The sequence below is a fragment of the Rhipicephalus microplus genome, chromosome X (genome assembly GCF_043290135.1).
Source record: "Rhipicephalus microplus isolate Deutch F79 chromosome X, USDA_Rmic, whole genome shotgun sequence".
NCBI classification, from domain to species: Eukaryota; Metazoa; Arthropoda; class Arachnida; order Ixodida; family Ixodidae; genus Rhipicephalus; species Rhipicephalus microplus.
In genome coordinates this window covers 427,169,822-427,184,713 of record NC_134710.1, presented here as the reverse complement: position 1 = coordinate 427,184,713, position 14,892 = coordinate 427,169,822, and the positions used below count along the sequence as shown (strand labels likewise).

At 43.6% G+C, this 14,892-nt stretch overlaps 1 protein-coding gene across 1 annotated transcript in view; it reads right to left on the bottom strand.

Annotated features, from left to right (window-relative positions):
* Positions 1-98: 98 nt before the first annotated feature.
* LOC119160927 (set1/Ash2 histone methyltransferase complex subunit ASH2) overlaps positions 99-14,892 on the bottom strand; it is a 208,662-nt gene continuing 193,868 nt past the window's right edge. Inside the window, exon 16 of the mRNA XM_075880414.1 lies at positions 99-14,207. Within this exon, the coding sequence (XP_075736529.1) occupies positions 14,103-14,207 (105 nt within the window). The 3' untranslated portion in view covers positions 99-14,102. The remainder of the gene's footprint in view (positions 14,208-14,892) is intronic.

The window sequence follows — 14,892 nt, the reverse complement described above, 5'->3', positions numbered from 1 at the left end:
ATCAGATTCAAAAAGTGTCGCAAGGCCCTTTAATCAACATTACTACATAACAAGATGTTCATTACCATGACAATAAGCTCCCATCACACACAACCAAAAAAGAAGTACAGAAACTTTATTTTATTGAAAATGTCAAACAAAAAATGACAAAGCAAACAGCAGCTTCACAATCACTATGAGGACCCAATCTTATGAATTAACATATGAAGATACAAGTTTCCCACGTTCTCTAACTACCGGTTGCCAAACTGAAATGTTTAAAGACATATTCTGGTGCAAACCACTACAGGCGATAAGCACAAAACAATTCCCATCCACAAGGCATGAAGTTCACTTGTTTTACCAGCACTCTCAAACGAACCGTCAATGCTTACAATGGATTTTACAAAAGGTAGCGACAGAGAGTTTTGACAATATGCTTTCAATTGTGAACTAAGGTAACTATCGCAGTAGAAACATCAGGTGAGCACATTGCAAGCTCACAAGCAAGAAAATTCACCCGAGCTGCTTAGCAACACAGGGAGATCACACTACTGATTGATATGTGGGGTTTAACGTCCCAAAACTACCATATGATTATGAGAGACACCTTAGTGGAAAGCTACGGAAATTTTGACTACTGGGGTTCTTTACCATGCGCCCAAATCTGAGCACACGGGCCTACAGCATTTTCGCCTCCATCGAAAATGCAGCCGCTGCAGTCCGGATTTGATCCCACGCCCCGCGGGTCAGCAGCCGAGTACCTTAGCCACTAGATCACCGCGGCGGGGCCTAGAAAGATCACACTATACATAATCTAAGTCTGAGTGACAAACAAATTTATTTGGCATGGGCCTTGCACAAAAGTTTAGCCAATTAGCTCTTTAACAGGCAGTAGAAAATATACTTGCCATCTGCTCTATTGCCACAAGGCAACTGGAAGTGGCATTTCTATTACAGAATCATGTTTCAGTTGCACAGATGATTTGGGAAATTAGTTGGGAATACACTGGTGCCTTTTATTAATGCAAAAAGTGATTGACATTTTTTTTTCTTGGTGCACCCAACAAACACTATGACGTAAGCTTCAACTTTTGGAAGTGCTGCTTGAAAAATGATTCCGTTTCCTTGATTCCTTATTCACGGCACAAGAAAAATTCACAACCACACCTCCTAATCATGACGGTCAGCGCGAGAAAGACATGAAAGACAGTACATGAAACAAGCACTGGATTATGTTCTTTCTTGACTTTCATATCCTCTTTTTTTTCTTCTTTACAATGACAGTCATGAGTATTTTAAAAAAAAGATTACTTTGCTACATTAAGCCATCTAAAGAAACTGTATGATACGCTTCGTCACCAGAAAATATTTGTTCTACAGTGCTTTGTATATACTGCACCTACCTCAGCAACGCCCTCTCCATGATCACTCTGGATCAACTTCAGCTTTATAATCCCATAAAATGTTTTCAAAGAAACATCTTCGCAATAAAAAGGCACCAATATTTTGATTTAAAATTTTTATTTTTAATTTAAGTTATTTCTAAATAAGCACTGGCTGTCCTGCACAAATGCAATAGAGAATATCATGAGGCACTTTTGCTGCAGCAGCACTAGTACCTCACTTCGCTGAGAACTCTGCATCAGGCAGAGTGACAGAAAGTGAAGAACTATTCCTGAAGGGGCCCTGCAACCCTCTTTTTTTTTAATGTAATGATCGAATGACGGCACTACCGGAGTTCAATGCCTCACGAATCGATTGATGCAAAAATTCTTTGAATTCGTCAAGTATAAACAAGGATTTGGTGCATGCTTTATTGCTCTTTTGTCAAATCAAATCAAATAGTTTCACGAAGACAAATAGAGTAAACACAAAACATAAAATATACAGACGAGGGTCGCAAAGTAGGCGACTGCAATGGGACCCTCGGTTATGGTTACAATTGAACAAAAAGAAAGCAGCAGCCAGAACTGAAAAAAAAATTGAATATGAAAAGCAAAAAGGCATATAAGAAACAAAAAAAAAACAAAAACACAGCATATAATGAGTAAACTTTGAAGCACCACAACACTAGAAGAACTGAACAAACAAAGAATGCCTAAACTCGAAAAAAAAAACGAAAAGACATGTTACTAAAACACACCTCATTAGTACAATATTTAGCAATATATCTGGTGCATCTAAATAAAAAAAAACTTGATAAATTTGCATGCGGATGAGCATACTGAAAGCACAACAAGGAGAGATGATGAAAGAGCGAGAAGCTGTCAGTGCACATTACGACTTTCAATACTAGTGTCTTTTCTATTTGTCTTACAACGAGTTAGCAATTTTACTGCGACCACAAGCGCGGCGTCAGCATGTGTTGGCTGCGATAACTACGCAGCACAACAATTCTCAAATCAGCCAATAGCTGTGTCTTCCTTCCTGGCGATGTAGTCGGGCCTACTCATGATGTAATTTAGAGATGATAGCGAGCGGTTTCCAGCTGTCATTCAAACATAGTTGTACATCCTCTGCTCTGTGCAGTAATATAATATCTGGATAGCATGTGACAGCAGCCTTTATAAATGGCGAGCATCGTTTGAAAAATATTGCAGAGCCACTTTAAGGCTTTTTTTTTTATGCTTTACGAGCCCCAGAAAGTGACTTAAAATTTCATGTGGTTTCTACAGCGATAACAAACACAAATCTGTACTTCCATGTATGTGGAAAAATAGGCTATACGGTATTCACCAGAAAATGCTATATGCAAAAATAAGAATTGTTTTCAGAGAGCATTTGCGATCATGACTTCTGAAGAAGAAAAAAACTTCTATATATGCCTATGGTACAAATGCCATCATATTTTGGTAAAATATTGCCTGTTAAATTGTTAATGCAGGGCCTCCTGGTCTCTTATGTGAATCTGCAAGTCATAGATGTTTTTAAAGAAACATCAGCTGCATTGGGAAGAATGAACAAGCTTTACATCTGATTTCTTTGCCATTTTAGTGATATTTGTAAATATTTGCCACAGGTGATAGTACGTCCCCCATGCATTGAAGTGCTACATTTGCACTACAAAAAGCAGGTAAAGGGGCTTTTAAAATACTGTGCCCAATGAGCACTTAGATGCAAAAAGAATTAATAGATTCGACACTGCTGCTGCATTTTCGTAACACATGCACATGTTCATGCCCAGGAATTTCTCTAGAGGCTCTTGCAAAGGTAAAACAGTACATACCGCAACACGTTGAGGGTTTTGCATACTTATGCATGACAATGTACACTTTATCTTTTTAAAAATAGCACAGGACTTGGAAACAGATGGTGTCACCAATAATATACATACCGTATAAGCTTGCATAAGGGATGCAAAAAAATGACCAAATGGGAATATTCGGGGTGTCCCCAACAGTTTTTTTCTTCGTTTAAAATACTGTTATCTCACTGCATAATGAGTGTACTTGCAGAATTATTACAATCCTGAATTCTGTGATCAGAACTTGCTTTTATTTTTTGCCTGTCCTACATAATGGTCTTAGATAGAACAAGGCAACACAACACCAACGATTTGAGCAAGGAAATGCATAGCCTATGAAACCTACACTTAAGTTTAGAATATGGTACCTGTGACGTATCTGATATTATCAGCAAAAGAGAGACCTTCAGGATCTATGCTTTCACAATCATCAGAGATGCTTCTATGCTTCCCGTGGTCCAATTCTAATCGCGCTGATTTTGTTTCCTGTAAAGCTGAGGCGAGGGCCACATTTTCTGGTGATCACTTTAGCAGGTACTTTTGACAGGTTTCCGGTGTGATACGACTGATGTCGCAACTGCTGCTCGACTAGTTTCAGAGAAAACTCAATAGAACAATGAAATTATGTCAGCTGGAAACCCATGCTCTTTTTCAAATTAATATTTAGGAGCATGATATTAGTTTTTATATAAATAAAAAAAACACACATGTAAACAATTCACAGTGTATCCTGTTGATTTTGTAGTGTGCAGATGTGTTCAGTATCTCTCAGAGGTGTGATACGACTGATGAGTGGGGCGAAGCTTCAGAGGGTTTCATCGCTAAACTGTGAATCCTCTATCCGTCTGTCCTGTCTGTCTGTGTGTCTGTCTATTTATTGTGTAATAAGCGAGAAAGACACGACAACCGTTCATTGAGCAAGCTGTTCTATTGTCCCCCTTTTTCCTTCTCTACTTCTAGCTGCCTCGTAGTAGCCGAGCCCCATACCCAGTGCCGCTCCTAGTCATCACACTCGGCCATGACTGCAAGCGCTGGAGCTGCCAATAGCGCTTCAGGTGGGCAGGGTTGGCTGAATCGAGGTGGTCGACCCGGATCACACTGTACCATGGATGGGAGATCTGCCAAAAGTGTCTCTGGAGGGCGACATTGGGTGGGTCGCGGTGGTCGACCACCTTGACTACGCTGCAACTTTGCAAAGAAAGTAGTTTCATTTGCCTCTGGTGGATGATTTAGGCTATGTTGTGGTCGTTCAGGCTTCACTTCAATGCTTGCCGAACCCTAGGTGGTCTAAATTTCCGGAGCCCTCCACTACGACGTCTCTCATAATCATAGAGTGGTTTTGGGACGTTAAACCCCACATATCAATCATCAATGCTTGCCGATGATGGATCTGGTAGTCGACATTGACTCTGTCATGGTGGTCGAGATTGGCCACACCGCGACGTTGTATAAAAGGCTGTCCGAGGCTCTTCTCGTGGACAGAATTGGCAGTTTGGTGGCATTCGACATCGCTGACTACGAATTGACTTCGCAAGAATTCTTGGTGAGGATTCTGGCGGGCGGCTCTGACTACCCCGTCTTGGTCGCAGGCCTATTCCGAAAAGCTGATGCTTGCCCTGTCGCCGTTCTAAAGGCTAGACTACATGCTTAAAGGGCCCGTAAATCACCTTCAATATTTCTTTAAGCAGTTCAAGTAAACACGCGCATCGTGAGCGGGATGCCATCATGATCAACGATTCTACACGTTGCAGCACTACGAGCTGCCGGCGCACCACAAAATCCGAGAAACAATACCTCCTCCTTTCTGGGTCTTTCGGGACTCTGCGTGACACGCCGTGCCATATCTGTGACATGCCGAGCCAAATATGCTGTTTGGTAGAATGAGCCTAAGACTTTCAGTCAGCCTACAAGCAGCTGTTCGCGGTGCTGCTTGTTGTTCGTCGTGTTGCCTGCAAGCGTGCGCCCGCCAACGAGTCAGCTACTGTGACCCGTAATGCAACTAAATCTGAGTGTTTTGCAATGACTTTTATTCATCCGTGTGCTGTGCTTGGCTGCAAGAACACCGACTGAAAAAACAAAAACATGTGACACTTGTTACCAACACTTGTTATGCCTCCATACTGGTGCCACACCGTGGCACCTTCCCGAAGGCGGTCTATGGCCATGCACCATTTCTGATGCTCTGACCAGGTCGCACGCGCTGCGAGCGCGTTGACTGTTGCCACCCAACGATCCATGTTGTTCTGGAGCCCGTTGAATTCTGGTAGTTCACTGACAGCAGGTGATGGTGGGTCAACTAGCAAGAATGCCGAGATGAGAGCACTGAGTCGAAGCCGCTCATGTGGTTTGAAAGCTGCAGGAGGGCGCACCTCAGCTCTCTGCGTTGCTCAGATGAGCAGGCCTCCAAGTCTCATGAGGTGACTGCATTCACCATAGTGTGACTTGCACTCATGACTGGCAAGATGGCAGGGAACAATGCAGAGCTCTTCGCTGTATCAGCTTTGACCGTGACGTGGAGTGGCACGATAGTACGCCGCAGCTCCACGGCACTGTCACATGTTGCAACGGAACAGCTCTGGTTCGCTTTGCGGAGTATGCGGTGTTAGCAGTACTAACGGTGACGACATGCATGCCCAAACAAGCCTGAACAGCATCCCTTGGCTGTTTACCCATTGCAAGAGGCACGAAATGCGGGCCATGGATAGCGTGCCCGACATTCTCAGATGACAGCAGCCAAAGCGCATACTGAGAAGAAGGTGGTAGCCTGCCGCCTGTCAAGTGTTACCCTGGAACCATCGAAAAGGCATGGACGCCATCTGGGGTAATTTCGGTGGGTAGGTGCAGCAGCGGTCAGGTTGTGAAGTCCATCTTCGAAGAAGCGTGAATGGTGTTCCTACGATAGAGAGACCTGCGCTCCACGATGATGCACGAGGCTACGGGCAGGTGGCTTGAGCTGCAAAGTTCACTTGTCAAGCTGTGCCATTGTAATGAGCGAGACAGACGCAGCACCTGTTCGCCAGGCAAGCTGTTCTATTCTCTCCCTTCTTCCTTCTCTACTTCGCTCTAGCTGCCTCACGGTAGACGAACCCAATACCCAGTGCTGCTCCCAGTCATCACAATTGAAACATTTCGAACAATGCGAGTGATGCGAGCGCCACCTAGTGAACATTCAGTGAACTAGGGGTGGCTAAAACAGACAACTACGGCAGACAAGCCTACACCTTAAGGAGCTTCACCCCTAAAACGAAATGGCCATCATGACAAGATGTGTGTGTGTGTGTGTCCCTTTGTGATTCTTCTGTTTATGCCACTGGTCGCTGACACGTAGATTTCAAGATCTCCTTTTAGTGTTTTCTTCCGTGCTATCGAACCGCTGTAGATGCCATCGAACGGTACCTCAGAGACTGCGGTCTCTGCTGTGCCCCCGAGAAATCCGAGCATTTCGTCCTCAAAGCGAGAACAAGAGGCAGACCCCCTCTATACGACGAGCCCGACCCTAGCGTAACGCTGAAAGGGACCTTAATTCCAAAAGTCAAGACCCTGCGAGTGCTTGGAGTTCACATCTACAAGGATGGATCGGGAGCTGCCACCACACCGAGACTTCAACGGACACTATCACAACTCACGCACCTCGTCAAGAGGATCACGAATCAGCGAAATGGACTCAAAGAGCACGACAAGCTACGTATAATGCAAGCTTTGTTCACCAGCCGCATTACGTACGGCACGCCGTACCTAAATTTGAAAACCGCTGAAATTGAACAACTTGATATCATGATAAGAAAGGCCACTAAAGTAGCCCTGGGACTTCCGCCAATGGCCACTACCACACGTCTCCTAAAGATGGGTGTCCACAACACGTGGCAAGAGCTCATGGAAGCGCATAGGAATAGTCAGCTGGAGAGGCTCAAGCTGACGCCCACGGGGAGGTCGGTGCTTCGGAACCTCAACTACAGCGACACGTTCATCGCCGATGCAGACCGGAAAAAGCGCATCCCGCTGTACATTAGAGAGTCGCTGTCGATCGCACCTACTCCACGCAACATGCATCCTACTTTCCACAAAAGTAGACGCAAGGCTTGAGCTAACGCTATTCGAAGAAAGTTCAAGCAAGACCCGGATGCCCGCTACACTGACGCAGCCAAGTATCCGCATAGAAACGCGTACGCTGTCAGCGTCGTCGATTCTCAAGGCCGAGAATCAGCGTCAGCCATGGTCAACGCACTCAATTCAGACGCCGCAGAAGAATCGGCAATCGCTCTAGCAACCACAACATGTACAGACGCCGCGGTGATTTTCACCGACTCCCAAGCCGCCTGCAGGAATTTTGCTAAGGGCCGTATCTCAGCCAATGCCATCAATATTTTGAAATGGCGAAGCACTCCACTCCCATACACTTGTGTATTATGGGTGCCAGGACACGAGGGTCTGCAGGGAAATGAAGCGGCCCACGCCGCTGCCCGCGAGCACGTCAGCCGGGCTGCCCCCTGCCCACAAGACATTCGACCCGTCCTTGAAGAGACGGAAGTTGTTCAAAACAACTACTCGTCGTTACTCCAGCATTACAGGCTGGAGCGACGAGTATACCCTCCACCACACCCAAAACTGACAAAAGAGGAAAGCGTAATACTGAGACCCTTGCAAAGCAGCACATACACACATGGGGCCCTAATGCACCGTCTCTACCCAACGAGATATAGCTCTATGTGCCTGCTTTGCAACGTACCAGACACCCTGGCGCACTTGCTTCTTGCACGCCAGTGTATTGCCAGACATAATCTGTAACAACACACGACTGATAACGAAGCAGGACGGACGAACGAAGACCTAACCGAAACGTGGGAGGCGAAGGTCGCCCTCGAGGACCTGGAAGAGCAACAACAACTCGTCGCCAGGGCCAAGAGGGCAGTAGAAGCCAGAAGGTTCCTGGACTAAGGAGCCCTCCCACCTCAGGGTGACACCGGGCATTGCTCGGAGCACTGTTTCAAAATAAACATTTACTTCTCTCTCTCTCTTCCGTGCTATCGAAAGCGTGGCACTAGCTTTCAATATAAAACCAGCCAAAATAAAGTTATCTATCTCAATAATAAATGAATGCAATGTTGGCTTAGATTTGCTATTGTGCGTCTGCGGGTGCCGCATAGGCAGCTTATCTTCAGGATAAATGTTTTCATCATGACCATGGCCTCTGTAATTAGCCCATGCAACACATCATAGAAACGCCTTCTTCCCATTCAGTGCATTTCCAACAAAAGTGCTATTTCGTCAACTCCTGAGCACACCTTGAGGTGGTGACTTTAGCCCAAGCGCAGACCTCACTCATATACTCCATCCAAACCAAAAATAGCTCTGCGACATGCGCCTGCTTCGCCTGGGTGCAACACTGCTTTTCTCACTTACGCTCCCCCTGAGAAAAATCATGGCTAGGCTATAGGGGTGATGACGTGCATCATGTCTCCTTATAGTCCGACTGTGGTGTCTGGTAGCTGCCTGTAGCATTGTTGTGGGTGCCGCCATGTTGAATGACAAAATCACGCAACGAACCAATGAGCGCACAGCTTCCGAAATCACTTTTTAACATACTGCGAGACAATGGCCTTAGCCCAAGTTTTGTGTCCACTCAACAACGCTTTTCTGGCTGTAACATCACTTTCTGTGATTACACTCGCACCACCAAGTATTACAGATACCAGAAGAGTTGATGCGATATTTTATAATGGACTTTAGCCATCAAGATGAAGATATACTACTAAGCGTAAAAGTGGGTGTATCTACGCTAAATAATGATATAGTAGCAAAAACGAATATACATTGTGGAAGCTCTCTTATATCAATGGTACAATAAACATTCAACTACTTTTGTAAGGACACTTTTCCTTTCATGTTATACCGATTCCTATGACAAAATTTAGTTAGTTCGAAAAACGAAGCTGCGGCCCATTACTCGAGATTATAAGGTCATAAAAAGGGTGCCAGAATAGCATTGCAACAAAGGCTCTCATACAATACACGACTTGTTACAAAGATTGTAACAATAGACAAAATGCATACCAGTAAAACAATATGCAAAATAAGAGTTTGAGTTTGTCAAGATGAGCTTAAACATTGACCTATAACAAACAAAAGAATAAAAAAGAGCCATAAATAGAGAAAAACTGATAAAACATATGAGGATCTTCCCTGTCCCCTTAAATGGGATTCACACAAGGGAGAAATCTCCGGAAGAGAGGCGAGAATGGCGCATCACGTGACAGTGGCGTCACGGGTTAGTGTGCTGATGCGACCTTCTCGCAGATCCTTGGGGGAGGCAGGGATCGTTTCTCCGACCGGTCAAACTATTCCCAAGCAGCGGGGGATGTAGCGAAATTTTAGATGGGTCTCTAGCCCCATTGTAGCCCTCTCTCCTGCAGAGCCCGGCGGCGGCGGCTGTTCCAAATTACGCTTCGGACTTGCGTGCACCGTGATGGCGAAAATGAATGATGAAAAAACTTTTTTTCTTTTCTCTTGTAGAAGAATACTATCGCTTGTGGGACATCTTTTCCGATGACTATAATAAAACTAACCTAAAGAATGGTGTGTGGGAAATGATAGTCAAGCAGATGATGGAGTGCTACCATCTCTATGAAGTGATATTTAGTTTTGTTTAAAGTGGTTATTCTGATAAGAATTGTGACATCGCCCACTTTTGTTGTTGTTACTGCTACTACTACTGTTTGTTCAGCCTGGTGGAGATGTCTTACTCTAAAACGAAAATATTTAACAGGCCTCATTATTCAAGATTAGACACTTAAAGTATAGGCAGCCATAGAATTCGAGAGCTGCTTTTTATTTTCAGAAACGTGACGTACTTCACATTTTACTTTATTGGCTGTACTAATACAGCAGAATCTTAGGCTGAGTTCGCATAGTGAAGACTGAAGTGGTCTTCTATTACCTTGTGCTTTGAAATTATAATGAAAATATTATACACGTAATTGTCAAATATTAATAGTCTAGATCCCTTCTGTTCTCGACTGTTCGCATGAGAGAAATGCAATGATAGCATAACTCCTTCGTTCACAGAAAGCCAACCGTTATCGAAAGATACTGAAATTCCTATCTACCAACTCAATAGTAGTATCTGATGAGTCAGAGAGACTGTGAGCAATTTCGTAGTCAAAAAAAAAAAAAAAAAAGAAAAGCCGTTGTCAATGACGCTGCCCGGAATGTTGCTTTGGGGGAGTTCGTTTTTGCAAAAAAGAAAAGCTTGTATTGGCGAGTCAAACCACGAGCAACACCACGTCTGCATTCCGCACAAAAAAAGACATATAAAGAAGAAAGTTTCTAAAAGCAGCAAAGCGGCAGGGGGGCGGTGCAAAACGGGCACTTTCCTCAAATCACACCAGCACTTTCCTCACCCAAGAAACACCATCGCTTTCCTCCTTCTCCAGTCAAGACACAACGCGGCTTTAAATCCCCCCTCCCTCTCCAAGACGAAAGCATGCCGATATTTATGGCTGGGGGTCAAAGAATTCTTCAGTGCTCCCGCTCCATTATATGGTGGAGGCTCTGGCCACACTGATCTCTTCCACCGTTCGCCTTGTCCGTGTGAGTGAGGGACAATTGGGGGGACTTATCCTCGCCGGTTGACGTCACTAGGCTCTGCCTTTATTCCCCGCGTATTTCTCCCTCGTGTGAAACTCGCTTTACAAACAGGGTGTATTTTCTAGACAAAATAAATTTTTCTATAAAATTCTGTAAAAATAACGGTCCTGTTCTCATTGCACACAACCTTTGTTGAGGCAGAAACACTTTGCCTTAATAAAAATGACATTGAAGTGACCAAATAACAAAAAGTCCCATTAAATAAGTTTTTAGTTATCTACTTAAGGGCTGTTTATATTTGAAAGCTGGGCACGACAATTTATGGCGAACCTATTTTTTAGAAATCACTAAAGTTGCAGTTAATTTGAGAAATTCATAATTAAATTTTAATACGTATCAAAACCGATCGACCTTAAATGCAGAAAATGAAACAACTCTTCTAAGTTAGACTGAAATTTTCCATGACAAAGAACTGATAAAATTTGAATAACGGCAGATTTCAGTCATATTTGTTCATGATATGTAGCAAGTCAGCACCCAACTTGCACCAGGGGATCGTCTTACTTTTGCACATAGTCCTTGATGCGCATCTATTTCTTTCGAGCAGAGCACAAGGGAACGGCGATGTCAACCTTTTCTTTCTTAGTGAAGCAAGGAACTCTAGGCCAGGCACTGTGGCACTTGCATAACAGTGAAATAGTTTTTCACACCTATCTACAGGTGAAAAAAAAAAAAAAAAGGACAGATCCCACGTAAAATGGAAATCGATAATATGAGAAGCATGAATAAGGAAGGTTGACTTGGAGAATTTATTGTCAAATACGAGGCTGATGCAAATTATGCCACACATGACTTTCATGTCATGATTATTATGTTTGGACATGTCATTTACCCTCATCGTCTATTCACGTCAGGAGATGCCAAATTTGGTATATGTCGAGCTAGCAAAAAAGCAGCGAGCACGCTATGAGCGTAGCATGTAGCCATGTTTTACACGGCGGCCATGTCATGATTATCATGTTTGGACGTGTCATTTTCCTTCGTAATCTATTCACCTCACGTGATACCAAGTTTGGTCATGTGTAGCTAGCAAAACGGCCACGTGCGTGCTATGAGAATAGCTAGTCATGTTTTACATAACACACACGTCATGCTTATCATGTTTAGACTTTGCCAAATCAAGTCACGTAATACTGAATTTGGTACATGTGAAGCTAGCGAAACGGCCACAAACGCATCATGAGCATGGTATGTTGTCATGTTTTTACATAAAGCGCATGTCATGATTGAATGATATGTGGAGTTTAATGTTCCAAAACAACCACATGATTATGAGAAAAGCCGTAATGGAGGGCTCCGGAAATTTTGACCTCCAGGGGTTCGTTAACGTGCACCCAAATCTGAGCACATAGGCTTAAAGCATTTTTCCCTCCATCAAAACGCAGCTGCCGCAGTTCGGATTCGATCCCGGGACACGCTTCCGCATGCGTGCGGAGGGCATGCTGAGCCGAATGCGAAGTGAGCGAGAACAGGTCCTAAACACAAAACGAATCGCGAATTATCAAAGTCTGTGAGGTAGCGCACGCACGTGCACTAGACGCAGACGATCAGACACAGTCGATGGCCGACAATGTTGGCAAAATGGTCTAGTCACTCCAGGCTGGCGACGCCAACGACAGTACCAGCGATCGAAAACAGAGGAAACAGCCGACCGGTCTTTGAAAGATCAGTGGCAGTGTGAAAACACGGGCCTTGTCTGGCGATACGGGGTGCTCAGAGTAGCGGGAGGTACAAGGCACGGAGGGGTGCGTAACAAAAAGCGGTCGGGGAGAGCAGCAACTAGAGGGGAGCGAAGGCAGGGTCGGCGTTTAACAATAAGAATGTATGGGCACCTCGCCAATGCCTGATGGGTGGTCGAAAGTGGTTTCCTGGGAAGTCAGCTGAACGCCAACCCTGTTCGCTATAACCAATCGGTGGCGCTCGGAGACATTCGTTGTAAGTGCGATTTTGTGCCATTGAACCAATGTATATTTTCATGGTCACGTGGATATAGTCGTTTTAAGCAAAAGTTCATTTTAAGTGGGGCCGTTCTATGTGGGCACGACTGTATCATGAACCAATTTGGTATATGTGAAGCTGGCAAAACGGCCGCGAGTGCATCATGAGTGTAACATTTAGTCATGTTCTTACATAACATGCATGTCAGGATTTTCATGTTTGGACGCGTAATTTACCTTTCCCATCGATCCAGGTTCCGTAATTCCAAATTTGGTATATGTGAAGCTAGTGAAGCGACTGCGAACGCACCATGAGCGTGGCGTGTAGTCACGACTTACATGACATGCATGTCATGATTTTCACGTTAGAGTCTGTCACTTATGTTCGCCATGCAGCCATGTCATGCCACACCTGTTTTTCAATATGCCATGTGAACGAAACCATCAAAAGAGTAGCAAGACCATGAAATATAAATCATGACATTCATGGCATGCATGTCACAATTTTCATGTTATGACAAGTCACTTATGCTCGCCATACCATCATGTTATTCCATACCAACTTTGGTATTAATACTTTTATCGAAACGGCCAGGAGAGCTAAAATTTGTAGGCGGATGGATGAATGGATGGCCAAATGCTTCGGATTTAAAACAGGTAAGTATTACACATGGCATGCAAAGAAGCTGTGTGTATTTTAGAGTACTTGCTGACTTCCTTGACCAGATTTTGCTGCAATACGCATTATTTCAAATTTTATCACTTTGCCACAGGCAGTTTAAGTGTGACATAACAGAGAGTTCACATTTCCTGCATGACAGGTGCATTCAGTTTTTATAATGACACTAAAATCCAAATCCCTAAATAAACATCTCAAATTACAAGCAACTCTCATGATTTCTAAAAAAAATTGGTATGCCATCAATTGTCAAAAAACTAAACTACTATAATGAAAAAGTGCCCTCAGCTCAGAAGTTAGAATAGTTAATTAAGACTTTTTTGATAATTAGCCATGAAAATGTCATTTCAGCTGCGGTAAACTGTTTCAACCTGAACATACAATTTATATGCAAAAACAAGATGGCCTGACTTTCTCAGAAGTTTTGTAAAATAATTCGCATCATCTAAAACAACATGCGTAACTTCAGTATGTATGTTTAATTGAATAATCGAAAACTTGTCAATGAGGATGAAAATATTGGTACATAACTGTTTGTGCACATATGCTACCTTTCCTTTGAAGTGAAAATTATTGTACATGTCATGAGAAAAAAGATGAAAGAACACATTGCCACTCAGAAGTAGATGGCATCCAACCGCATCTGACTTTCATTTTCCACAAGGTAAAGCATATCGGACATGGTCTGCTGCACGATGACTTTGTCGACACTTTCATCCATCTGCATAAAGTAAACAAAAAAGGAAAAAAAAGTGCTCAAAGTAAGAAAGAGTAAATCATTCTTTAATGGCAATGTAGCGAAGCCCTAGAGTACCAATCTTTTGCAAGAGGCAGCTTGTCCAGACACAATGCTTACCGTTGCCCAACTCTACTACTCCTTGCTTTAAAACAAAGTTTCAAAATTTTTGGCAACCCCAACCACAAAAGTACTGAAGTCAAACACGAATATTTTAAACTAAATGTGAATCACAAATTTAATCAAGCATGCTGATAATTAAAAATATAAACTATACCAACATAAAATTGAATTAAAAACTCCAAAAGTCTGTCACATTCTCTCAAGATTGAGAAAAGTGGATCTGTATCTCCAAACACACAAAACTTTGCTTGCGTTCTTCACTTTCAGCTTCTCATAAAACACGCATGTTATAATTGGGAGGCCTTTCCCATTTTTCAAAGACTGTGGCAGCCCTCTTTCCAATGCTTCACTGCACAGCCCATTTCTCCACTGTAAGTGTGCTGCTCCTCACTACATGTTTTGTGTTGCTGTGCCGTTTATTCAAGCAAATAGGTCAATACGAAGCACAAACAAACTCTTTGCTGCACGAGCTACCCATAATTAAAGAATTTGTTTCTTCCATGACTTGCACAGTTCTGGTATGCATGGGACCGGTATGCCGGACTGG